The following is a 27,048-nucleotide window of genomic DNA, read 5'->3' as shown; positions in this document are numbered from 1 at the left end:
GGGTCGAACAAGTCTAGATGAAGGGAACACAAAACACAGGCTTTGAATAAAAATAGGGCATTTATTAATGCTATAAATGTGTTTTTTTTACGAAATATCGTAAAATGAAGCATAAGAGTTAATAGCGTGTGTATAATAACATTTCCCTTAATACATACATGTAGCTGTGTTGACCAATCCGCCGCGAGGACAATCCACCACGGCCACCCAGATTTCAATTAATAGGTTTAAAGTTGTTTAAGCTTAAATGAGTCTGTTTATCAGAATTAGCTCCAAAAAATAATTGACCTAATCTCTAGTCTCTAATTGTTTGAAGAGTTCTTTAATTATTTGAAGAGTTCTTCAAATATCTGAGTACATGTATATGTAAAGTTGGTGTTCCAAGCATATCAGCTGGGAAATAGGATTTTATATTGGTAACAGATATCAGGCCTACAAGATCATAATGCACTAGGCAATTGAAACCACGCCCCCCCCCCCCCCCCAGGTCTGGGGAAAAGCAGGGACTTTGGCTTTCGGCCCAGCCAAGCCCGGGTAAAATCCCAGCCCTGTGGGGACGAACTGCTAGTAAAATCCCAGTGACCCTAGGTTAGGACCATTTCCCGCTTTTTTTAGCGCGAAGACAAAACCACTGCATTCACCCTGCACTGCGGGGCCACCTGGAAGGTAAAACACGACCCATTTATGCTGTCCCTGTAAACCCTCGGACCTGGGGCCGTTGTTACAGTTGACTTCTGCAGAACATTATGAATAACCTGCATATGACATATTATGGCTGACAGCAGACAACAGACTAACATTCATCCGATAGACAGGACGATCAGCGAGCATCGAGTACAGACGTTTACGCAGGACAACGCGCATCGTCGGCAACCACGGTACTTTCTTCTGTTACACTTCATACATACCGTGGGACAATTGACTGACAAAATCTCGTTTTAATGAATATGCATGAGGCAGGAGATACTCTTCTTCCAGTGAATTTGCATGTTACAGTCAAATATTCAATAACTTAACATTGTAATTATCCTTCGTGGTCGTGTGGTGTTGACTACGTCCAAATGTTATTGTATTGAGAAGGCGGACCCGGTTCAACTTCGGCAGAATATGTTTTAACCGTAATGCATTTGGTACTTTGCGGAACCAATGAAACTGCCTCATTAATTATTCAAGATTACGAGATTTTCGTAGCCAAATTGTCCACGGTACACAACGAAGCATAGCGTAGTGTATGTCGGGGGTATCCGACGATGAGGACAACGATGGGACACCATTTTTCCACATTACAGTATGACATTATTAAAAATTACTAATATTTTACTATTTTTTAAAGCACATTCTCACATGCCTTATGATGATAAACATGATTGCTCAATATTCTAAATTATATATTTCTACAACACAAAATGTACTTGAGTAAGTAAGACTCAAAAATAATAAATTGGAGTACAATTTTTACTCTCAAATCTTTTTTTCTATAAATATTTGACCATTTTTTTATCAACATAATGAATGAGAGAATGCGATTTTAAAAAAGGTATAACATTAATAAGTTTGAATCATATGATGCTGCAATTTGATAAATAGAATTCAGACTGTGATTGAGATTTGTTTGACTTGATTACTTTCGTGATATTGGGGCCAGAACTGTATGTAACGAGATCAGGGAGATCGGTGAACAATCATTGATGTATCCACTCTAGCTGGAGTAGGATTTGTTATTGGTCCCAGATTCTAGTGATGGAATCAACATATACTTGGTGTTTTGATGAGAGTTCAAGAATAATAGAAAACAAAAGCCCATTGTGTTTAAGCTTCCTTTTTTATAAAACAAATACATTTCTTGAAACAAAATAAATATCTGCAAACCAGTGATTAAAGACCGCTGACAAAAGATCAGATCTCGGATTTACATATATCCGTTTAATGTTTTATGGCTGAAAGCATTACTAACGGTTTAAAAATAACGGCAATCCAATCAAAATACAACGTATGAATACATTACGTCAGTGAACCCCCAGATTCGGCTTGAAAATGCAGACATCGCGATTACGGCTATGAACTAGGCCACAAGTGCCCTAGTCCAAAAATGCATAAAACATCAATTTTGAACCTAAATACAATATTCTTCTTTTTGTCAGCAGTATTATATGACAGGTTTCCATGCATTTTCGCATAAATTGGCTCGTTCCAAGACAAAAAAAGTTGTCAAAACGTTCAATTTGTGAGAGTGCAGCTTTAATACCTTACATCAAAGGCAAATAGCCAACTTATTTCTAGTTCGCATCCATTGATACACAGTAACGGTGCATCAACCTTGTCAGAACAGAAGATAGACGGCTTGGAACACAAACATGTCATACCCACGGCGGCGGTGGGGAAGGGCTCCCCCGGAATTCCGACCCATCCCACGGCTTCCCGTTGGGGGGTCAATATCCACTGGAATTAAAAAAATGGTTGTCTTTTAAACAAACTTGCTCAGGGCTTTGCTTTGAAGATATACATAATATTATTAGTATAAAATTCAATGAACACACAATCTGTACATAGCTTTGTTTGTACCATCAAAGACAATGTTGACTAAATCCAAAATTTGTTGTAATTAAAGCGTGTTGCTGAAATTATTCCATGACTGAAAAAATAAATAGAAAAAAGATTTCATTATCTTGCTCAGTGCTATGAGAATTAACGTGAATGTGCTTAGTATAATTAATAATCATTCTGTACTTTAAATTCATAATGTCTTTTCTTTATATAATGCTGATATATCCTATATTTATGCTATGAATTGACGTGATGATATTGAGCTAAATTTCGCTCTGTAAAAATTCCCTGGTCACAATCCCCTGGAATTCAGACCAAAATCCCCTGGGAAGCCTCTGAAATATATGGCATGTATGCAAACATCAAATACTTGATTTTATTGAGAATAGTACATAATGCGATAACAATCTCCTAAGATGCTTAACCACTGGATTTACGGACACTACGGACCATGGACATTACGGACCAGATTTAGGGACACTACGGACCAGATTTAGGGACATTACGGACCAGATTTAGGGACATTACGGACCATCTTCGGAAACTTACGGTCCATGGTCCGTAGTGTCCGTGACCCAACCACTGACCACCTCGATGGACTGAAGATAACTGTACTAACATGTTTTGATAAGTAAGTATATCAGATAAAATACGTTGTTGATGTTGAAATCTTATTATAATTTAAATAGTAAATACCTTAATCATTGATATGTCATCCGTAGAAAAATGACCCACATGGTCAATTTTCAGCGCGGTCATAATTTGATTTTACACCCTTTATGAAAGTCGTATTTCAAGTAACGTGTCAGTGATCTTAACGTGATTTATAAGGGTGAAGTTTACGGGTGATTTCTCTCGACAGACATGACGGATTTAGCAAGTTAGTTGTTAGCATATAAAATCTAGACTGCTTTTAGTTTAGTAATTTTATGAAGAATTGCTTTTTTTTTCAGATGTTTTTATTTAAAACGGATTTATTGTTGACGTCATCTCATTTGAGTAAACACCTTAGCATTGTCATGTTATGGTTTCCAAACGGGGCATTCAACAGCCAAACGGTTTACAAACGCGGCCTACAACAGTCAAATGGTTTACAAACGCAACCTTCAACAGTAAAATTGTTTACATACGCGGCCTACAATAGTCAAAGGGTTTACATACGCGGCCAACAATAGTCAAAGGGTTTACATACGCGGCCAACAATAGTCAAAGGGTTTACATACGCGGCCAACAATAGTCAAAGGGTTTACATACGCGGCCAACAATAGTCAAAGGGTTTACATACGCGCCCAACAATAGTCAAAGGGTTTACATACGCGGCCAACAATAGTCAAAGGGTTTACATACGCGGCCAACAATAGTCAAAGGGTTTACATACGCGGCCTACAATAGTCAAAGGGTTTACATACGCGGCCAACAATAGTCAAAGGGTTTACATACGCGGCCAACAATAGTCAAAGGGTTTACATACGCGGCCTACAATAGTCGAATGGTTTACATACGCGGCCTACAATAGTCAAAGGGTTTACATACGCGGCCTACAATAGTCAAAGGGTTTACATACGCGGCCAACAATAGTCAAAGGGTTTACATACGCGGCCAACAATAGTCAAGGAGAAATATACTTGGAACGTCAAAGGACCGGATATGGTAAAAACAATGACCATTTTTAAAACCCCTAAACATGCTTATTTTTTATTATGTAAAAGTGCATTGTATAACATGACGTATTTTTAAGAAATGTTAAAAAAAAACTTCAATCATAATTGTACTAGCATGTCATGTAAGAACAACATTACTACAACTGTAACGATTCTAATTAAATGAAAAAACTTTTAAAAAAAACATAAAAAGATACCGAATTTGTGCAGCTTGCAATAACTATAACTCTGTTGCACTTTATTGCAAAGTTAACTCCCCTTGTTCATTTGCAATAATGCAAATTTTGTCCAACATTTACTTAGCATCTACTTGAAGCAATTTATTGAAAATTGAACTTAAATAGATAGCAATGTTAAGTTGTGCACCCTAAAATAATTATAACATTGTGGCACTTTATATCAGAACTATCTCCCCTTGTTCATTTTTTCATAATGTAAATTTTGTCGTGGCCCTTACTCAAAAACTGATTGAAGGAATCGATTTAAACCAGGGGCATAGATATATACCGATGTTAAGCTGTACCTTGCAAGAATTATAACTATAGGGCACTTTATTGCAGAGTTTTCTCCCATTGTTATTTTTCATAACGCAAAGTTTGTCCAGGCACAAACGAAAAAACTGCTTGAAGAAATTAATTGAAACTTGGTACATTGATAGATAGTAATGAGAGGTGGTGCACCCTGCATGAATTATACCTTTGTGGCACTTTATATCAGAACTATCTCCCCTTGCTCATTTGTTCATCATGTAAATTTTGTTCTGGCCTTACTCAAAAATCATTGAAGGAATCGATTTAAACCAGGGGCATAGATACCGATGTAAGTTGTACCCTGCAAGAATTATAACTATAGGGCACTTTATTGCAGAGTTATCTCCCATTGTTATTTTTCATATCGCAAAGTTTGTCCAGGCACTTACTCAAAAACTGCTGGAAGTAATTGATTGAAACTTGGTACATTCATAGATAGTAATGTAAGGTTGTGCACCGTGCAAGAATCATATCGCCGGGTCTCGATATTTAAGAGCTTTCTCCCCATGTTCATTTTTACATAATGTATTTTTTCCTGGCACTTAAAAACTACGAAGGAAATTATTGAAACTTAATATATAGCTATATAGTGATTTGAAGTTTTGCACTTTGCAAAATTATAACTCTAGGGCATTTTTTTGTAGAGAAATCTCCCCTTGTTCATTTTTATAATGCGATTTTTTGTCAAGACACTTACTCCTACATGACTCATTCATTAGTCCTACACTTACTCAAGAACAACTTAAAGGCATTCGAATTCATCGAAACTTTGAACGAAGATTGAAGGTTGAAATGAGGTTGTTCACCTTGTAGGATTTATAAACATCTCGGACACATAATTGCAAAAGTTATCTCCTCTTGTCTATTTCTTTTTAAATGCAAAATTTGTCAAGACACTAATAAAAATGTCATGAAGGTAGAAAGGTAGTGAAGTGAAGTTGTACACCATGCAAGTATTATAACTCTGTGGCACTTTATTACCGAGTCATCTCCCCTTGTTATTTTTTAATGTAAATTTTGTCCTGGCACTTGCGCAAAACTACTTGAAGAAATTGATTAAAACTTGGAACAAAGATTGATAGTGATATGGAGTTTGGAAAATAGATATATACCGATGTAAAGTTGTGGACCTTGCAAGAATTATAATTGTGTGGCACTTTATTGCAGAGTTACATTCCCTTGTTTATATGTCAAAATGCTAACTTTGCCCAGACTCTTTCTAGCTTGCAGGAACTTTAAGAGCATATAATCCAAGTTATCTCCCCTTGTTTATTTTAGAGTGCATTTGTCTCCCCTTCATAAACATTCAATTTCAAATTTTCGAAAATATTGTATAACTATTTAACCCCTTCAATATTACCTCTCTTCAACAGGGCAGACATCAGTTAATTTTCGAAGGCGGTACATTTTTAATTTCATTTCAGATATGCGACAGTCATATCATGACACGGATTCCATCTTTGATGTTAACCACCTCAGCAGTCGCAACCCGATGAAGCAATTTGAGGCGTGGTTTAACGACATGTGTGCGCATAAGAGTATAGAGGAACCATACGCCATGGCAAACTCCGCGCAGTGTTACTTCCCTTGCAGTACAGTAATCACTGCCTTCACAAATATCACGTGATGATAGATAAAACGGCACGTGATTGCAATTTACAAAATGGACAAAAGTGTTCCACCTTTAAAAGAAATTCCAGCAACATGTTTCATTTGTTTAGAAAATAAACGATTTTATTCCATAAAAGGAAAAAATGCAACGGAAGACGAAATCATCCAAAAACTAAGTTCAATATCAGGTAAAAATTTCCGAGATTTCTTTTCCGTACATCCTTCAACACGATATGGACTTTGTAGGGCTTTCAATTTGAAAAAAGACCGAACATTTCCGAATGTTTTTTTTAATTGTTATTTTTTTATAAAACATATTATGCCTATCAACTGGCGTAAAGTAATTATTTAAGAAAGGATATAAGAATAAATATATATGATTAAAAAAATGCCATTAAAAGTTTTCATCCAATTTTGGATGAAAATCTTGTGGTGGCAATGATTACTGTACTGCAAGGGAAGTAACACTGCGCGGAGTTTGACGCCATGGCTTTAGCCACAGCAACCAAGTAATGACAATTTAACTACGCATGATCAATTACCGAAAAATGGAAGAATAAAAATCTCCATAAATGGTCTCTGAAGAGCAGAACAGATTATTGCCCTGATTTGGCCAATTGGTTATTTTAACTTTATCATATTGATAATAACCCATTTAAGGTTAAGCAAAAAAAATGTTAAAGTTAATTATATAGAGAATAATTGTTTGTTTCAATGCCAGATTGTAAATAACATGATTGTGTTTTTGGTCCGGATAGAAAACAATCCGTCCCGAGGGCACGCGCGTTAGTTGGTAACGAGGCTTGTCGAATCACCGGCCAAGCAACGTACCCGACGGTCAATTTGTTTTTCGATCCTAAGCAGAAGAATATGATTGATATTTGTTTCCTGCATACGTAAAATTATCAACTTTTGAATAAGTTGACAAGAAAACGCATTTCACATGTGTACGTTTTGCCAAAAGGCGAGTAAAACGTTGTTTACTGACATGATGAAGCGTAGTAGTTTTAGATCATTGTCGAAGTTAAATAGATCGTCTAAAATCGTGTTTTTCATGCTTATTTATTTTCATGTTGAATTAAAAATATTTCATACGAATATCTTTTATTGTGCTGAATTAAAATAACATATTGAACTTTTTATAAACCAAACAATAAAAGAAATAAAAAGTGGCGCGTTTTTGCTCATGACTCATTTGACATATGGAGGGTGCCAGATTTTCCAGCATGACTAAATTCAGCGGAAATGCCAATGCCTTTTACTAGTGCAGTTTATGCTGACTTGTTCTTATCTCGACCACTAAATATGTGTCTTTGATTTTATTCCGGCAGATCGGGTATTCCCTCAGTAAGGATAGTTCATTGTAAGAGTATGAGCCCCGATGGATTCACATTCTGCACCAACTTCACCAGCAAGAAGGGCCAGGAACTGGTATGTATAAAAAGTGACTTGAATGTGTTATAACCAGTCAGGTTCCCATAACAATTTCTTATTCAACTTGCATTTTACAAGATTGAGGGCATATAGTGTGGAGTAAATTTGAATCATTTTTGTCCAGCTTGGTCAACCAACTCACATGTGCACAGGCTAGGAACCGATTTTGGTATGCCGATGAAAAACGCAAGTGCTTACCACTTCCCTTACAGGACAAAGCTTTTTTATTATATTATCTGAAGTAATATGTTTTATGTCAACTGTCATGATGCCTGCATTTCATACAAGGATCCTATCGCTCGTAGTCTTCTACGGCGTCAGACCTCCATTTCCGCTCTGGAGCATTTGCCAAACGTGGTCATAATGTTTATTGGCATAATAGCTCAACAGCTGGAGTTATGGCCATGTATTGGTCAAAATCTTACCTAATTCATTCTTGTTCACTTTAACTTGAGGATTTCTGAGTAAATCTTAACAAAACCATTTACAATGATTAAGTGCATAACCGAAATAAGCCAATTTGATATAAAAAAAATCGTACGATTCTCTCTAGATTTATCCCCACTGAATTGTCAAAATTATACAAATTAACTTCGTACGTTCTCATGCTTGAGCATTCCTAAACAATCTTGACCAAACTTGTAAACATTTTGTATCTTGGCAAATATGATCAACAGCCAGATTGCATTATCTATAATGTTGTTATGGCGCTTGAATTGTAAAAAAAAATACTCATGCATTTCTAATCCAATGTTAAACTTAATTGTTTACAATGTGTATGTGCATACTATCTTGATCAATGCATCCAATAGCCGGTATACAGTTATTTCATGGTCATATATATAGGTAACAGTCAAACCTGTTGTCCCGAGGTGGAGGGGATGCCATCTGGAATGTTGCCCGAGGCATCTACTCTCCACTGTTATTATTTTTAGCTGAATTGGAAAAGTGCCTTTAAACCCACATGAAATTTTTAGCTCCAAATTTCAGGCTGAAAATCCCAACTGTTCTCTGATGTTTTATTGGGAACCTTTGAAGAGATCGGTAAGTTTTATAAAATTGTATTTATATGGAAAACCAATCAAGGCATTTGTATAGCCACTGTTTTGTCATTGTTCTGGAATGGAGACTATGATTTGGAAACAATTTAAGACATTTTCTTGAAACTTTGTATACAACTTTAAATCTACTTTTTCATGAGGGAGCTGTATAATCTATCTCCCCCTTTTTTGTTTTGACCCGTCTGTTTATCACAGAAATAAAGTTGAGATAGTGACATTTCATTTATATCAGAACTATCGTTTTTATAGTAATGAGAGGTGGTGCACCCTGCATGAATTATACCTCTGTGGCACTTTATATAGTGACATTTCTGTGATAAACTAAAAAGAAATAGTCTTTGTGTAATTGTCCATTTCCTCCCATCGGCGTCATGAAATCAATCCTTGACTGTTACTTAAAAACCTTCCAAGATATTAAAAAGAAACTAAGTACACTTGCTGCCAAAGAGAAAATGCACATGAAAATGTTGTGAAGATACAGCTGTACTGCTTAACATAGACGTCCTCAGCCGAGTGCCCATCTGTCACTGGGTGTTTCATTCCTTATCTCGGTACACCCTAGTCTATGTTGGCTTCCAAGTCGGTTCACTGCGTCGTAGCTAGAACCAACTGGATGCTCTCTCAGCAGCTCTCCCAAGAGTGTGGATTGCGGTCTTTCTGACTCGTCCCTTGATGCCCACAGCTCCCAGCATTTTCCACACTGACTGTGATGGAAAGCCTCTGCATCTAAATGCATGGCAAACAAGGCAACAATTCTGTCTCTAATAATTGTCAAATAATGCGCCTTTATCGACTGGAAAAACAAACAGACAAAAGTAGCTGTTCGCTTGACAACGCTCTTTATCAAAGTACATATGCGTTATATATACAATGCCACCATTTTATTCAAACTGTTATTTGCTATGATTGCAGTAACTTGCAGTTGACAAATAATTCATTTCAAACATATTGGAACAGTCCATTGGCAGCAACTTTAAACTACAAATGTAATTATTTCACCATGATCTAGCCTACGTTTAAGCGGAGGGTTTTGGATAACAAATGTTTAATGCTGGTGTTTACAACGAAATTATTTTAAACTAGTTTTAAAGTCAGTTGGAAATATAAATTCATAGGGCAAAACAAAAAACAATGGGCCACTCAATGCCACAAAACAACGGACACAAATCATATTAATATTGATAATATTAATGTACAATGCCTAAATTTTCAGTAAATGTACAATAACATTTTCAATACATGTACAATACCTACCAAACTCTCTCCAATACAAAACTCTAGGTACGTGTGGAGGGCATTGCAGAACGTTTATCAGAAGAGAAGTCGGAGGAGTATTTCCAATCTTGGCCAAAAGTTGGCCAGCTTGATTCATGGCCACCAAACAGAGCTCGGTCATTCAAAACAAACAAGTAAGAAAGACTTATGCACCAGTCAATTGTAACTACGGCCCCCCAGGTCCGGGGGTATACCGGGGATAGCCGGGGAAATGGGCCGTGATTTTACCTTCCAGGTGGCCACGCAGTGCCGGTTGAATGCGGTGGTTTTGTCTTCGCGCCAAATATAGCAGGTAATGGGACTTACCTAGGGTCCCTGGGGTGCGGGGAGATTTGGCGGGGGGGGGGGGTACCAGTAGTTCGTCCCGCAGGGCGGGGATTTTGCGCGGGCTTGGTTGGACCGAAAGTCAAAGTCACCGCTATTCCCCGGGCCTGGGGGCCGTGGTTACAATTGCCTGGTGCATTAGCCAAGAGTTAATGCATTGACTTTGTACAATACCTTAAAAGCGCATGTAGCTTGATGCAAAACATATTATTTTTAATTTTAATGAGTATTAGCATGTTTACATCATTTGACTTTTCTGATCAAAACGTAAAAAGCATATTATTTGGGCGCAGATAGAAAAAAATCAGCCTTTATAGATGTTATGTTTTCAATAACTATTTACGTGACCAAAACTTCCCCAGTTAATACAAGCGCCCAAATATCGCTAATATTTTTTAAAAATCAGCCTTTATAGATGTTATGTTTTCAATAACTATTTACGTGACCAAAACTTCCCCAGTTAATACTAGCGCCCAAATATCGCTAATATTTTTATCTGGAAACAAATCATATGCTTTTTGGGGGTTATGATTATTTAAATCAAACGAGTTACACATAATTATATATTAATACTAAATAAATATTTTTTGCGTAAACCTTTTATGCTATATTGTGCTATATTAATGAAATCCAGCACAGTGGGAGTGAATGTCACAAAACTGACTCCCACAGGTCAGTGAGTATGCCGTAGGACCATGGAGTAGTGCACAGTGCATGCGATGAATTATGTTGTCATATATTTCAGGTCCTGGACAAGAAGCTGAAGGATCTGATGGAACAGTTTGACAGTGTGGAGCATGTGGATAAACCTAAATACTGGTACTTGGTTTGTTTTCAGTTATTAGAGGATAAACGCCGAGGCATTGTCTTTACATTGCATTCTCATGACCATGTATGAAACTTAACACTAATTTGTGGTGTGTAACTATTTGGTGTTCTCATATGTGAAGCAGCAAGGCCCATAACTCTGGCTAAAATAACACTTGACTTATGCCCCTTAGACAACTGAGAAAAGCAAGGCCCATTTCTCTGGTTAAAATAACACTTGACTTATGTCCCTTAGACAACTAAGAAAAGAAAGGCCCATTTCTCTGGTTAAAATAACACTTATGTCCCTTAAACAACTAAGAAAAGCTTGGCCCAATACTCTGGTTAAAATAACACTCGACTTATGTCCCTAAGGCAACTAAGAAAAGCTGGCCAATTACTCTGCTCAAAATAACACTTTACTGATGTACCTTAGACAGCTGAGAAAAGCAAGGCCCATTACTCTGGCTAAAATAACACTTTACGTATGTACCTTAGTCAACTGAGAAAAGCAAGGCCCATTACTCTGGCTAAAATAACACTTTACGTATGTACCTTAGTCAACTGAGAAAAGCAAGGCCCATTACTCTGGCTAAAATAACACTTTACGTATGTACCTTAGACAACTGGGAAAAACGGTCGAAAAATGGCATCTCATTGAAGTGCTCTTGCTTTGTTAGAGGACGTCATGCATGTTATGCTGGCCAAAAAGATATATGAATTTCACGGATTTACTCATGGAATTTACATCACACTCTTAGATAATTTAACAGTTCTTAGTTAAATTCATCAGACATTAATCTTATAGATAATTTGCCTTGCATCTGCAACACTGTTGGTCACTGGAAGAGCAAAACTTACAGATAAATAAAGATATTTCCAATAGGTACAGTCAATTTCAAGTCTTTACTTGGACACCAGAACTTAAGCTAAATTAGTATTTCATGTAGATCTTATTTACAAAATCATTTTGTGCTATTCCTACAGGGGAGGGTTCATTGTTCGACCGTATGCGTTCGAGTTCTGGCAGGGACAGACGAACCGGCTGCATGATCGACTAACGTTCCGTAAACTGGCGGAGGGCGAGAAGTTCAATCCTGATGTCATGACGAAAGGCGAAGAGGAATGGATCATTGAACGATTGTCTTCCTGATATTTATATCTAAGAAATGAATTTTGATGAAAACTATTGAGTATCTCAATTGTGATTTAAAGCACAGACTCACAGACTCAAACATGAGCCAGATATATACCAAATAATTCACAGTGACAAATGCCATTGAAGTTGGCGTTGTTATTTTTGTCAGACTTTTCTATTTCCCATAAAGGGAACAAAACTGTGTATTATTAGATATCTACATAATGTTTTTAGCCAGCTTAACTGAAGAAAATAGAATATTGATTGGTCACTATGGCTGATATTCAATATTGGTCTTAACTGGATCTAAGAACGATGTAGCTAATCGGATAACTTCTTATTAATAACTGACCAATAGAATGAATGAAGTCGATGATGTATGACCATAAGATTATTTAAAGTTGAATATAGGCTTCTTTATAAAAAACAGATGCAGTCATATGAAATAATCTTGCTTTTTCTGAATTGGAGGCATTATAGTTTAAATCTTGTCTGGGGTTTTTTTTTCGAAGCAAAACACGTCAAGGTATTGTAACATCCTTTAGCATCATTGTCATCTTGCGTGTGCAATAACTTGACCTTGGCCATTACCTAAATATAAAACTTAAGGCTGAATATATGTTTTGTATATAATTTACCTTTTCTTGTTGACTAAATACTTTGAACCATTAAACGTAATGTAACAGGAGTTGTCCAACTATACCTATTTGACCGCATATTTTTGTTAAAAATAATTCTATATACATATGCACATGTAAAATTATCATTAGACATTTTGAGTTTAATTATGTAATTATTATGTGTTGTTATACAAACTATGTGTATAATGATAAATAAAACAACTTGCATGTACCGAGCATTTATTGTTTTGGTGTTCATAAATTTTAAACATTTGCTCAAATACTTTTATTCGAAATGAGTCGGCATGGCCTGATATGTATTTGTCTATGCTATCGTCAGTTACGTGTAACTTATATAAAACGATGCTATTATGTTAATCCATCTGTATTCAAATTCCATCAATTATTGGTATCATGTGATAAAAAGGAAGTTATGAATGTTTGTAAATATATTAAAGAATCATTTATTATACGCAACTCACTTATAAATAATTTTAACTTGATATAGTAGTTATGAAACATTCCCTCACTGCCAAAGTTAACATAATAATTATTTGGTATTCAATTTACATAATATTTTTGCTTATATTCTATTTTATTATATTATGTTTGTAAGTTTAGATACGTGACATGTTTATATGTATAACTATATGTATTACGACGATGTACACATGTATCAGTCGAATAAACTGTCTGTTCTGTTCTGTTCCTGATGTTCAAAGTGGGCCTAAATCTTTCCTACCTTTTTAGGCTCTTACTTCTACCAAGAAAAGCTCTTCTATCCATTTTCTTGTGTGAACATCGTTAATGTGTACTAAAATGCCTTTAAAATGGCTGGAAATGAAGCGCTCAATTGGAAAAAGTTCAATAGAAACTTATTTAGAACGCTGTTCATCAACATTGGTTAAAGGTCCGGCATTAATTTATTTACAACAAAAAACCTTATTGAAAACAGCCCTTAGATAATCCCTACTTATTGCCCATTAAAACACTATTTTTTCCAGACTTATTTTTAAATGCTCCAACTCGTAGGTCTATTTTTTGTTATTGGTCATTTGCAAGCATACATAGTCCAAAGATGAAAATATTGGCGTATCTATTTATCTATATTGTCTCTCATTATCAAGCATTAGGACGAGCTTGTATGAATATTTAGGATTACCCGGTACCTGATTGACAAAGGTACCAAGGATCCTTTAGGCAGGCCAAAATGTGAGCAGTTTCAAACTAACCAATACAGTATATTCTATATAACCAAACCACACCAGATATTTGTCCGTTGCTGTGCAATCTTGTTCGTATTTTCTCCGTCTAAATTAAGTACATAGAGGATAATTGTAAATTGATGTTAGATAAAAAAGTTTTATTTCAAGTCGGCAAGATACAAACAATACAACATAAACTCATGCGAGCTTTTGAACCGGCTATTTTTAAACATAATGTATAGGGTGTAACAAGTGTATAAAAGCTAAAAAGTCAATGGTATATATATAGTGGCATATCATTTTAAGGTGTTTTCAACATTTTGAAATTCGCCACTCCCACAGAACCGAAATTTAAATGGTTTAAAATGTTGGCATAAGGATTTTTGAGTGCTCCCTGAAAAGATTTTAACACTTTCTAGTCGCAAATGATACATTTTTCTTCAGATAATCCAATCCAAAGGTGTGAGGACAGGCAACTACAAAGTTCTTCAGATAATCCATTCCAAAGGTGTGAGAACAGGTAATTACAAAGTTTTTCAGATAATCCAATCCAAAGGTTAGAGGACAAGTAATTACAAAGTTCTTCAGATAATCCAATCCAAAGGTTAGAGGACAAGTAATTACAAAGTTCTTCAGATAATCCAATCCAAAGGTGTGAGGACAGGCAACTACAAAGTTCTTCAGATAATCCAATCCAAAGGTTAGAGGACAAGTAATTACAAAGTTCTTCAGATAATCCAATCCAAAGGTTAGAGGACAAGTAATTACAAAGTTCTTCAGATAATCCAATCCAAAGGTTAGAGGACAAGTAATTACAAAGTTCTTCAGATAATCCAATCCAAAGGTTAGAGGACAAGTAATTACAAAGTTCTTCAGATAATCCAATCCAAAGGTAAGAGGACAAGTAATTACAAAGTTCTTCAGATAATCCAATCCAAAGGTTAGAGGACAAGTAATTACAAAGTTCTTCAGATAATCCAATCCAAAGGTTAGAGGACAAGTAATTACAAAGTTCTTCAGATAATCCAATCCAAAGGTTAGAGGACAAGTAATTACAAAGTTCTTCAGATAATCCAATCCAAAGGTAAGAGGACAAGTAATTACAAAGTTCTTCAGATAATCCAATCCAAAGGTTAGAGGACAAGTAATTACAAAGTTCTTCAGATAATCCAATCCAAAGGTTAGAGGACAAGTAATTACAAAGTTCTTCAGATAATCCAATCCAAAGGTTAGAGGACAAGTAATTACAAAGTTCTTCAGATAATCCAATCCAAAGGTGTGAGGACAGGTAATTACAAAGTTCTTCAGATAATCCAATCCAAAGGTTAGAGGACAGGTAATTACAAAGTTATTTAGATAATCCAATCCAAAGGTTAGAGGACAGGTAATTACAAAGTTCTTCAGATAATCCAATCCAAAGGTTAGAGGACAAGTAATTACAAAGTTATTTAGATAATCCAATCCAAAGGTAAGAGGACAAGTAATTACAAAGTTCTTCAGATAATCCAATCCAAAGGTTAGAGGACAAGTAATTACAAAGTTCTTCAGATAATCCAATCCAAAGGTGTGAGGACAGGTAATTACAAAGTTACAAATATATAAATAACCCCTAAAGACCTCCTCACATTCACTTCTGCTAAATTTGCTTTAGGTTTTTCACGATATTGTATAACTTGATTGTAAATAATCATTAATGTGTTATAAAATTATTCATTTTGTACTTATGCATACAATATTTAATATGAATATTTTGTTTTGTGTTTATAACATTAAGCTTTATAATTTTTTATGCTTATGTTAAATAAACATTCTGTTCTGTTCTCCTCTGGTAGTTACAAAGTTCTTCAGATAATCTCATCCAAAGGTACGAGGAGAAGTAATTTCTCAGGTAAATCCCATGAGATTATCCAGGTATTGAGCAAAGACCTCAGGTTTTCCAGGGGGAAATGGTTTCAGGTTTGTGAAATTTTTCGTCCGCAAGGTTTGGACCAGAGTACTGAAAATATAAAACGCCAACATCCAAACTAAACATAATTCTATAACATAGCTTGAGCCCCAATATCCAACATAGCATTTCAACACACTGTAGTAAATTGTTGATACCAGTTAAACTCAAACAACGACAAAGTCCATCCAGACCAATTTGCTGTATAAATACACTGTATAACAACTCAAAAATCATCTCTAATGCATTTCCATAAACATAAAATGCAATTGGATTAAATTCAAATTTTCCCTACCGTAAAGCCCACTACAGGGTACATGTATATTTGAATGTAGTAAAATCACATTTTATGTTGGTTGGAATGCATTATACTTTATAGAGATGATTTATGTGATATATAAGGCTACTATGTATGTACAAAAGGGAATTTTGGCTGGATGGACTGTTTCGTTAAAAGAGTTAAGCTCATATCACTAAACCACAGGCATTGTTTGATTTAAATGTATCAGCATTTTTTCTTTTCTTTTTGGGGCTGAAATTTGGCCCCATTCCCCACCTGAAAAAGTATATATTTTGTCCCTACCCAGGTACATATTAAAGCCACTAGATAGCCATATTACCCATCCTTTTCACTATACTATTATACTAGTACTCAGTAAAGGGGCGGATCCTGGAATCGTCTTAAGAGTACTATGAGCGACAAGCTAATGACATTCCCTTCTCCATCAGAACCAAAATTTAAATGGTTAAAAATTGTGGCAGGGGAATTTTGGGGTATTCCCCAAAGATTAAACAACATTATTTAGTTCAAAATGCTGCATTTTGACTGTGTTTTATTACATTTATTCGCCAATATTGACATAAAAAGTTAACTTGGACGATTTTAGGGAGGCTCAGACCAGTCGCAGTCCCCCCCCTAAATATTCTAGAGTAGTACTTAAAGTTATTGAAAGTCAAACTGGAGCAATCTTATGTTGCGTTTTTTTGCATAAAAAGCAATTACTTTATTGAACTCTATATGGATGTATCAGCTTAAAGAAACAAAATGTCAACAAAAGATGTTTGTCACACATTATGCCCTCCCTCCCTGAGCGCCATGTTGTCAAGAATATTTGGAAAATTGAATAAAATATGCATGGACTGAAATGACAGCTGATTTGTCATTGACATTGGATGTCTTTGAGGCAGTTTTACCATTATAAGTGTGAAGATAGTAGGTACAGTTTTTAATCATGTTCAGATGATGACTGATATACAGTGAAACTGCGTTCCCTTAAACAAGCGGTCGTTCGAGAACCGGCGTTCCCTCGAGATCGGAGCTTGGTCCCGAACTTTTTTCCTTCTATTTTCATATAAAATATACCCACGTTGCATCGAAACCTAATTATGTCGAGCAGTCGAGCAATATCCTCGGTCCCAAGTACACAAATCATGCACAAAACCTTATGGCTCCCTCAAGGACATAATTTCACACTTTTTCCTGAACGTATGTTCCAAAATACACAAACAATTGCTAGGTGTTGAAATTTTCGCAAGTAGTAAAAATTGCAATGACAGTTGAAAGGCAATTTGATAAGGTGTGAAAAACCGTTTTTCACTGTTAACGCATGACCGATATAAGTTGATATGGGCATTTGAGATGATAATTATGAGAAGTTAATGACGAGAAGTTAACGCTTTAGATGTGGTCAGAAGGTTCTTTGAATTCACTGCCGATGCTGACCGTGATCTTCAGGCGCACATTACGATTCAACGGTTTCGTGAAACCGACAAGATGCGCCAATCAACAATCCTTGATTTTGCGAAACTTAAATCTGACTAATGCCACAATATGTTCTGTCATTCAAATGTTGCTTGTTACGAAAATGTGTTAAAATAAACATTTCTATTTATTCAATTATTGTATTTTCTTTTGCGTTTGACATTTAGTTTACGTCAACATATTAGCGATTTCCACAACGCAACACATAATCGGTGTATTAGTAAACAGTCTGTATGACGACTTCAAACTTAAAATACACTGAAAGATATTTCATATCAAACTGGAAAATTGAAAATCGGGTCGTTCGAAACATCGGTTCCCTCGAGGTTTTGGCTCGGTCCCTGGCAACCTCGAGCGATTGCAGTTTTACTGTAGGTAATTTAATGACCAATATGAGTTGTGACCTTGACCTTTGACTCTATGACCTTTTAATACATGGGAGTCATCTAAAGGTCACCCCAACCTAATTGCCAAGGGGTGCAGGCATTGTTGAGTTATCACACAGACAAGCTTTTTGAGTTCAAAGTTACTGTGGCCTTGACGTTTGACCTGATGACCCCTAAAATCAAAAGGGGTCATCTACTGGTCAGGCCCAACCCCAAAGTCAAGTTTGAAGGCCATGGATGCAGGCATTAAGAAGTTATCACTCAAACAACCTTTTCGCATTCAAGGTCACTGTGACATTGACCTTTGAGCCAATGAATCCTTAACTCAATAGGGGTCATCTACTGGTCATGCCCAGCCTCCATGTCAAGTTTGATCAACCACATACCGACCGACTAACATGTGCGAAGCAATATACCCCTCGTCTTCAAAGGGGGGCATAATAAAGTGATAAATAAAAGATTTGTACAATGAATAATCATAGTGATAAAAAGGAATGGTGAAGAAGCGCAACCTACCTGCATGTGCAGTAATGTAAATGTCCGTCCAGGTGTAGCTGGTTGGCCAACTCTAGCTGGTGATTGTCCATGAGACCCTCGTTAATTACTACCAGGAGCTTCCGGCCAGCACCCAGCGTCTCCAGGCAACTTCCAGCCCCTGGGGAAATATGATGTCATGAAGTTTGCATACGTTTGCAGTGGTTAAACATGCTTGAATGATAAATATTCAGTATCAAATTACAAAATACAAGGAAATTATGCATTTCCAGGCTTAACCTTGATAAGGACATTTATTGCATAGATAATGCCAGTAACTTTACATGTGTACCTGAGCACTCTTATGTAGCGCAAGGTTAAGAACTAAGAGCCCGGCCCCTGATCTCTTTTATTTGTTGATTGGCAAGTATAAGTTGATAGCAAGTAGTAAAATGGTGATATATTCTTTATATAATCGGTTGTCTGCTTAGCGTAATTGCTTCTCACCAAGGCGACCTGGGTTCGATTCCCGGCCTTGACGCATGTGAGTTTGGTTTGTGGTCACCAAGCTGGACAGGTTTGACTCGTTCACTTCGATAACCTTCTCGCACCCTTTTATCAAGATTACAAATACCGAAATGCTGATATATTATGCATTTATACATGTCAGATATTGCACTACTGCTACATGTATGTTCCCCTGTTGGGGACTTAAGCCACAACCTCTCATTCTGCATGTAGAGTCTCTACAGTGTTGCTATAAAAACTAGCTCTTAAGCAAGATAGTACAATACATATTAAATAATCGGATAAACTTCCTCCTCCATTTTAAAATTTTTACTCAAATTTGGGAAACTTAAGTAAGTATGCAAAAACCTTGAGGCTTATTGTGCAAAGTGAGTGTTTGAAGTTGAGCTTGGCATCAAATGTAACAGATTGTACAAATATATGCACCTGTTAGGGACCAAACCCACGACCCCTTGCTCTGCAGGTGGACACTCGACTGCATCACTTTAAAAGCTAGCTCAATATGCGAGACAGTATGAGTGCAGCTAAATACAAATCTGATGCCTGGTTACATAGGTGATAAGTGTTGTTACTATCAAGTCATTGATAAAGTGTCATATAATCATTGAATATGCGTTTTGGTCATGTAATCATGGTCTGGAAAAGTATTAAATGTATATGCTGTAATTTGTTAAAGGATTCTTGTAGATAACAACAAATAAATCAATAAATCACATAGATCTGGAATATTGTCTATACACCCCCCCCCCACCCAATCTCCAGATATATTTTGCTCCCCAACGTGAACGTTATACGTTTTGAAGAGTGAGCAGGGTCAGTTTCTATTGTGGTTGGAACTACGGGGGTAAAGTTGGAAGGCTACTTTTTCTGCTCATTTTGGGAAAGACCCTAGACATTTTGGGAAATTTTGTGTCGTGAAAATGTCGAAATTGGGAAATATTACAGTTAAAATTAAAAGCTGTCTAGTCTCCCGCGAATTAGGAAATGATTTAATATTAGTTTATTTTCCCTTTAAAAGACCCACAATGGCTGATATATCAATCCTTGGGGTGTAAATATCTATTGCAATAAATCATGACAGATAATATTTCATATTTCAGATCTCTGAATGTGATGAAAATCAATAATTTCTGAGTTCAATTACCAAAAAACACTTCACATAACATAATTTGTTAGGATGTTGAAAATGAACCAGTACAGGTAAAAAGAATTTCTAAAATAAAAAAAAATATATTTTTTTTTCTGTTTTTGGATCGGTATTTTTTTCTGAAGATTGGGAAAAATAGGTCCGATAGTCGGACCCGTGGGTACATTAGAAAAAGTCCTGATAAATATACCTTCACTTCTAGCACTCACCAGCATGACTGATTACCAGGTCGGCTTGCTCAATATCTTCCCGAATGTTAGATTTGTAGCGGTAGTGGTCGACAAACATGCCATCCCCTGTAGTGGACGGGGGATCATACTGCCCACAACCTCGCTGTAGTAGAAGATTTGAGTATCCTAACATCTGAAGAGCCTGCAATAAGGGATGTTGGTCAGTTACCTTCCTTACCTTGAGTGGTACACAAAACACAAAAAAACATCCCAGATCATTTGGACATGGTGGACAAAACATCCAATCTAATGATCATGGATAACAAAATGATGTTGGAGATAACAAAAAAACAGCATATGATTTGTTTACAGCTAAAAAATAAGCCTTTATAAATGTGTTTTAACTTTGTGGCCACAAATTTCCCAGTTATAAAACTGCCAAAATATGGCTAAATCTCTGTACCTAAAGGTTAGGCATTTTTTGTTTTGATCATTTAAGTCAAATGAGTTAAAGCTGCACTCTCACAGATTTGCCATTTTTTATTTTTTGTCTTGGAAAGGGCAAATTTTTGCGTAAATATCCGCAAAGCAATAATATAAGATTGCTGACAAAAAATCAGATCGCAGATTTTGATATTTCAATTCGAAAAATAAAACGGTTTAAGAAAAATGCATAAAACATCAATTTTTGAACTTAAATATAACAATCTGTGACCTTATTTTTTGTCAGCAGTCTTGTATAACTGGTTTCCATGGATTTTTGCAAAAATTGGCTCGTTCCAAGACAAAAAAGTTGTCAAAACATTCAATCTGTGAGAGTGCAGCTTTAAACACTATAATGCATGAACATTAAAAAAAATTGCATCAATCTATATTGTTCTTATTTAAATTCTGCCTAATTTAATACTTTACAATTCAAGGCATATTTCCAGGGCTATTTTTCAAAATACATCCCATAACCTTCAAAGTATCCTCCGAACACATCGTCTCAATAAGCTTGTCAAACTGTGTGGTTCCTACAGTGACAAACACTCGCTTGGTGCCCTTTCTTTTTCTTGTCTCCATTCTTCTGAAGAAAAAAGACTGGGTCAGATGTAAAGGTCACAAAATGAAAATGGGATTATGGTATGATTGTCTGATAATAATTGTATTGTAATTCAAGAGGCTTTTCTAGATTGTGTTTTAGCAATTTTATAATGTATATTCCCCAGGGCCCCCATTTCAATACAGGCTGAAAGGCTTAAGAAATTTCCAGCCGTAATTCTGTTCTTACATAAACTTTGTTTCAACAAGAGCTGTCACAGTATGTGACGAATGCCCCCGAATGTGACATTGACCTATGAACAAGGTCAGTACATGAAAAGTTGATCTTGCCTTTACATGTGAAATACATATGGCAAGTTATTTTAAATTGCCTCTAAACATAAAAAATACCACCCATTCTTGACAACCTACACTGTTATGTCCTTATAAGCAGCACTCCATTGTGAATAAACACTAAGTGTGACCTTGAACTTAGAGGTAGGGACATGGGTCTTGCACGTGACACGTCGTCTTGGTATGTTGAACACATGTGGCAAGTTATTTTAAAATCTGTCCTTACAAGGGAAAGTTACAGCCCGGACACGACAACCTATACTCTATGTCCTATATGCAGCACTCCATTGTGAATAAACACTATGTGTGACCTTGACCTTTGAGGTAGGGACACGGGTCTTGCACGCGACACGTCGTCTTGGTATGTGGAACACATGTGGCAAGTTATTTTTAAATCTGTCCATACAAGGGAAAGTTACAGCCCGGACACGAGTTATTGAGCCGGACACACGGACGGACGGAAGGACAGACAGACGGTGCGATTTTAATATGCCCACCTTCGGAGGCATAATAAAAATTATTCTAAGGACATTTATCACTTTTAAGCAGTGTAAGGTTAAACACAAGATATTTTATCAAAACAGGGCACTGTTACCTTCTGTTTATAGATCCAGGGGGTTATATATAAGTCTAAGAGTAGATCCAGGGTGTTATATATATATAAGTCTAAGAGTAGATCCAGGGGGTTATATATATATATAAGTCTAAGAGTAGATCCAGGGGGTTATATATATATAAGTCTAAGAGAAGATCCAGGGGGTTATATATATATATAAGTCTAAGAGTAGATCCAGGGGGTTATATATAAGTCTAAGAGTAGATCCAGGGGGTTATATATAAGTCTAAGAGTAGATCCAGGGGGTTATATATAAGTCTAAGAGTAGATCCAGGGGGTTATATATATATATAAGTCTAAGAGTAGATCCAGGGGGTTATATATATAAGTCTAAGAGTAGATCCAGGGGGTTATATATAAGTCTAAGAGTAGATCCAGGGGGTTATATATAAGTCTAAGAGTAGATCCAGGGGGTTATATATAAGTCTAAGAGTAGATCCAGGGGGTTATATATAAGTCTAAGAGTAGATCCAGGGGGTTATATATATATATAAGTCTAAGAGTAGATCCAGGGGGTTATATATAAGTATAAGAGTAAGAGCGAGTTACATGTAAAATATAGCCCAAATAACAGTAGGTCAATATTATTTCATTTTTATTTTTCGACAATCCTCTCCTCTTTAGCATTTACATGTATTTAAATTTACAGGGCTTTTTCATCTTCTTTGCCTAAGGGGCCGAAATTAGGCCTCTTCACAATTGGGAAAAATTGCATATTTTCACAATTTCCAGATATTTTTTTCACAATTCCCAGATATTTTTCCCAAAAAGGAAAATCTTACTTCAAAAATTTACAATAAAAAATTATTATGTTTGAGCAAATTATTCTTTTGTAATCTTTTAAGTTTAAACAACAGAAGAATGCTGTATAATTTAAATGTTATTTGAGGACTAATTAGTCTATATATCGTTATCAATTCTTTCCCTCGATTTAGAATCAACTCTATGAAGAATAAAACTGATCTCTCTCCCTCTTTTGTCATTGCGTCATGTTAAAAAAGTAAAGTCAAAGACATAAATTCTCCCCAAATAAGATCTACATGTGCATCAATTGGAAGTCCATACATTTAAGACTTTTCAAGCTTGACCCTATGGAGTGTTTGTACACAATTCATATTAAAAAGGTCATAATTGAAAAAAATCAGCTAGAAGTAGACTCACATGCAAGATATGAGCCTGTTTTTTTGTAACATGAGTTCCAAGTTTCATATGGATACCTAGACCCATATTTAAAAGGTGTCTCCAATCCTCATGTGGAATTTCCCACTTTGAGATGATTACGCATTTAAATTTCCCAATTTACAAAATTTCACACGTTTAAATTTCCCAAAATGAAAAGGCTAGGCCTCTTCACAATTTTTGGTGAAAAAGCCCTGAATTTAAATATAATACCAAATACTATATAAAATGTTACCAGGGGCATATTATGCATTTTGCTCTTTTTAGCATATACTACTTTACATATCAATCATCTTGTTAACTCTAACGAAACTATAAGGGGAGGGCCGTAACTAATGTTGTTGATAACTTGTGGCCCGACCCTTTTGCATACAACTTTGATAACATTTATTTCAAACTTTTCTATATACATGTATGTAAATATTTTGACAATTGTAATAATGTTTATAAATATGCAATAAAATATTATTAAAAACTCCTTCATCAAGTTAATTAAAATCCCATTCAACACCATTTTATACATGCATTGAAATGAATAAACACCTTTTATCGGCTTCAGATCAAACAGTCACATTGTGTGACGTCACATAACTCTCAGTTGTACCCACGAGGATCTCATGGAGAGCATGGATATTGCTATGCAGGATTAATGTTTCTGAGTGGTGTTTTCGATTGTAACTTAAGTATTGCATTTCTAACTTTAATTCATCATATTAAATAGTTGCCTGTATCATTGAATGTGTTGATTTTGATTGTTCTATTGATGTTACAATGAGTATTACTGTACGATTATTGCTTCATAAAGTCTATTTTAAAAGTGTGGTACAAGTTTCGAAGTTTATTGGCGGATCGTTTTACAAACATGTCATGTCTGTGTTTTCTTAATCTCTTGATTGCCCTTGTTGTTTCTTTAATCCTCCATTAAATATATCACACATCCTTTTCAACAGGCAATAAATCGTTTAGGATGGGTAGTAACTAACTAACTTATCACAGTGATGTATACGGTTAGGTAACCTAGCCTGGCATTGTAACGATAAAGATCAATAATTTTTTGTCTGTGAGACTTAGTAACTGTAAAAGTTACAATCAATGTCCTTTGGGTGTCCGAAAATTAGGTACCTAAAATAAATTATTTTTGAAAATAATAATGGATGTCCGAATTTTAGATTGCCCGAACTCTAAGGTGAATTACGGGTAGTTTGTGCTTGTGTGGCAGGTATATTTCAACTATATTTTCTTGTCAGATACAAATGTGTCAGATACTGACTTTCGGATTGATATGTCAGACTTAAGTGTGCAATTTTGGCAATAAAACCTGCATGTTATTTGTTCTTCAAACCTGAACCCCAAGGTCCTCTTGACAGCATTGAGGTTTCCTTGGCTGATGGCTTATATGGTAAATTTGCTGTTCAACTCTTCATGGAATTATGTTACAGGGAGGTTAGCATTCTACAGAGGGTGGTTGAAAGCAAAAGGGTGCATAAAGAAAAGTAAAACCATTCCTGGAAAGTCTTAAATAATAGCAGAGTGGTGTACCATAATTTAGTTGAAATCCAACCATCATTGTCAAAGTATTTAACCAAACAAATAAAGAATGTTTCCTTTAAAGCATGGAACATGTTTAAAAACTACTGATAAACCTGAAAATTGATGACTTTTATTTTTGTTACTTTCTGAGTCAACAGTTACTGAAATCAATATATCAAAAAAAAAAAAAAATTAAAAAAAAATATTCAGACCTACCTACCCTATTTTTTTTTGGCAGCGTTACCTGAAACGCACCTATTTTTTTATTTGGCCTTATCAATAACAGTATTAGTATTTCTTTAGACCTTTCAATAAAAAACTTATTCCTGCCAGGGAACTTTGTTTTTGCTGAACAGACAGCATGGGGAAGAGACAGTGGTGGGATACAAGGAAGTCCGCTTGCATTTCCATAGCTCTTTATCTCTTTTGTTCTTTTAACTGCTCAGTGTAAAGCACCGGTACAATGGGTACAACTTTCCTGGATTAAAACCAGTACTTATTACGCACCTACCAAGCACTACTCTTTAAATACTGAACGCCAGGCAAAGGAGCTACTTGTAACAACTTATAAGTATTTGGTATGACGCGTCCAGCCTCCAGGGATCTAGTCTAAAATATTAGACGTGTTATACGGGATTCTTCCAATCCCTAACGTCTAAACGGGAATGTGCAAAAAACGGGGGTGTTTTAAAAATATTGAAATTGTTTAAAGGGAAGTATTTTATGGTTGAAATTGATCATAAAGAGTTATATTCATATTTTACCATGTAAGTGAAATGTTATTTTGCACTAAACAAGCATTTTATGCATTAAAACAAGTTGTTTACCTTTCCAATAAAACGAAAGCTGACTGACACAGACAACAATTATGTGAAGGGGAACAACTCGATACAATCGTAATAGCTCGGCCTCCTCCGACAAAGCTTCGAGATAGACCTCGATATACAATCGTAACAACTCGGCCATGGCCGAAATGTTCCGAGTGATTTAAAACTGTGCCCTAAAGCCTTGCAGGTGCCCTTCATGTATATATCGTTATGTTTTGACAGAATGAAATGAAAAAAAGCCGTCAAACTCATAATTATAAGTTGGATATTTATTTTTTTGTGTACGGAACTAATATAAAATAACATTATCTGGTAATATTTCTTGTTTTTATGATATTTTATAGACGCTATATGCTTTAACCCGGAATCCTGATCGGAACAACTACCCACTTTTGATACTTAACAATTTGTACGTGAAGGATTTGCCATATCAAAAATCTAAAAAAAATCCGTCAACGTACAATTATTTGGACTACCAGGGATCAAACCCACATTGTGCAACATCCTGGTCTGTAGGCAGACGCCTTAACCACTAGGCCCATAGAAAAAGGCGACACGAAAAAACAGATAAAGGCACATTTCTTGAAACTCATCAAACTAAACCGTAGTCATTGAAATTTCATTTGCTAAAGTTAAATTTAATAATTTATCCGAACGTCTGAATATCCGAATATGACCTGAAGTTAAACATAATTACATTCAAACCTCCGTTCCAGAAAAGCGTCAACAGTCGGTAAGGTGAAAGGCTGCTTTGAATATTAAACCTGAAACCACTATAGGCAGTTGTATATTCTTGAATTGTTTGAAAATGTTTATTTTATGTTTAAAGACTTGTTACGTGTTAACTGGACTTTTCACCCAAGGAGATGCCATAACCAACACCGGACAGAAGCGTTC

The 27,048-nt window shown here is 35.8% G+C and overlaps 1 protein-coding gene and 1 pseudogene across 3 annotated transcripts; one reads left to right on the top strand and one right to left on the bottom strand.

Moving 5' to 3' along the window:
* The first annotated feature begins 4,320 nt into the window (after positions 1-4,320).
* Positions 4,321-12,400, top strand: LOC128226302 (pyridoxine-5'-phosphate oxidase-like; annotated as a pseudogene).
* A 3,147-nt stretch (positions 12,401-15,547) lies between these two features.
* LOC128242575 (UDP-N-acetylglucosamine transferase subunit ALG13 homolog) lies at positions 15,548-27,021 on the bottom strand. Of its 3 annotated transcripts, none has more exons than XM_052959816.1 (5): positions 26,849-27,021; positions 21,583-21,691; positions 20,662-20,824; positions 18,820-18,958; positions 15,548-16,206 (listed from the first exon to the last, which is right to left on the bottom strand). In XM_052959816.1, exons 2-5 carry the CDS (start codon positions 21,685-21,687, stop codon positions 16,095-16,097), a joined length of 519 nt encoding a protein of 172 aa, XP_052815776.1. In that variant the 5' UTR covers positions 21,688-21,691; positions 26,849-27,021; the 3' UTR covers positions 15,548-16,094. The 3 variants fall into 3 exon arrangements, with proteins under 3 accessions (XP_052815776.1, XP_052815925.1, XP_052815851.1); XM_052959965.1 differs by having other exon boundaries at positions 21,583-21,688; XM_052959891.1 differs by having other exon boundaries at positions 26,857-27,021.
* Between the last annotated feature and the right edge of the window lie 27 nt (positions 27,022-27,048).

This window comes from Mya arenaria, chromosome 1, assembly GCF_026914265.1.
Source record: "Mya arenaria isolate MELC-2E11 chromosome 1, ASM2691426v1".
NCBI lineage: Eukaryota > Metazoa > Mollusca > Bivalvia > Myida > Myidae > Mya > Mya arenaria.
The sequence above is the reverse complement of the archived record's forward strand: the minus strand, read 5'-3'. Positions and strand labels throughout refer to the sequence as shown.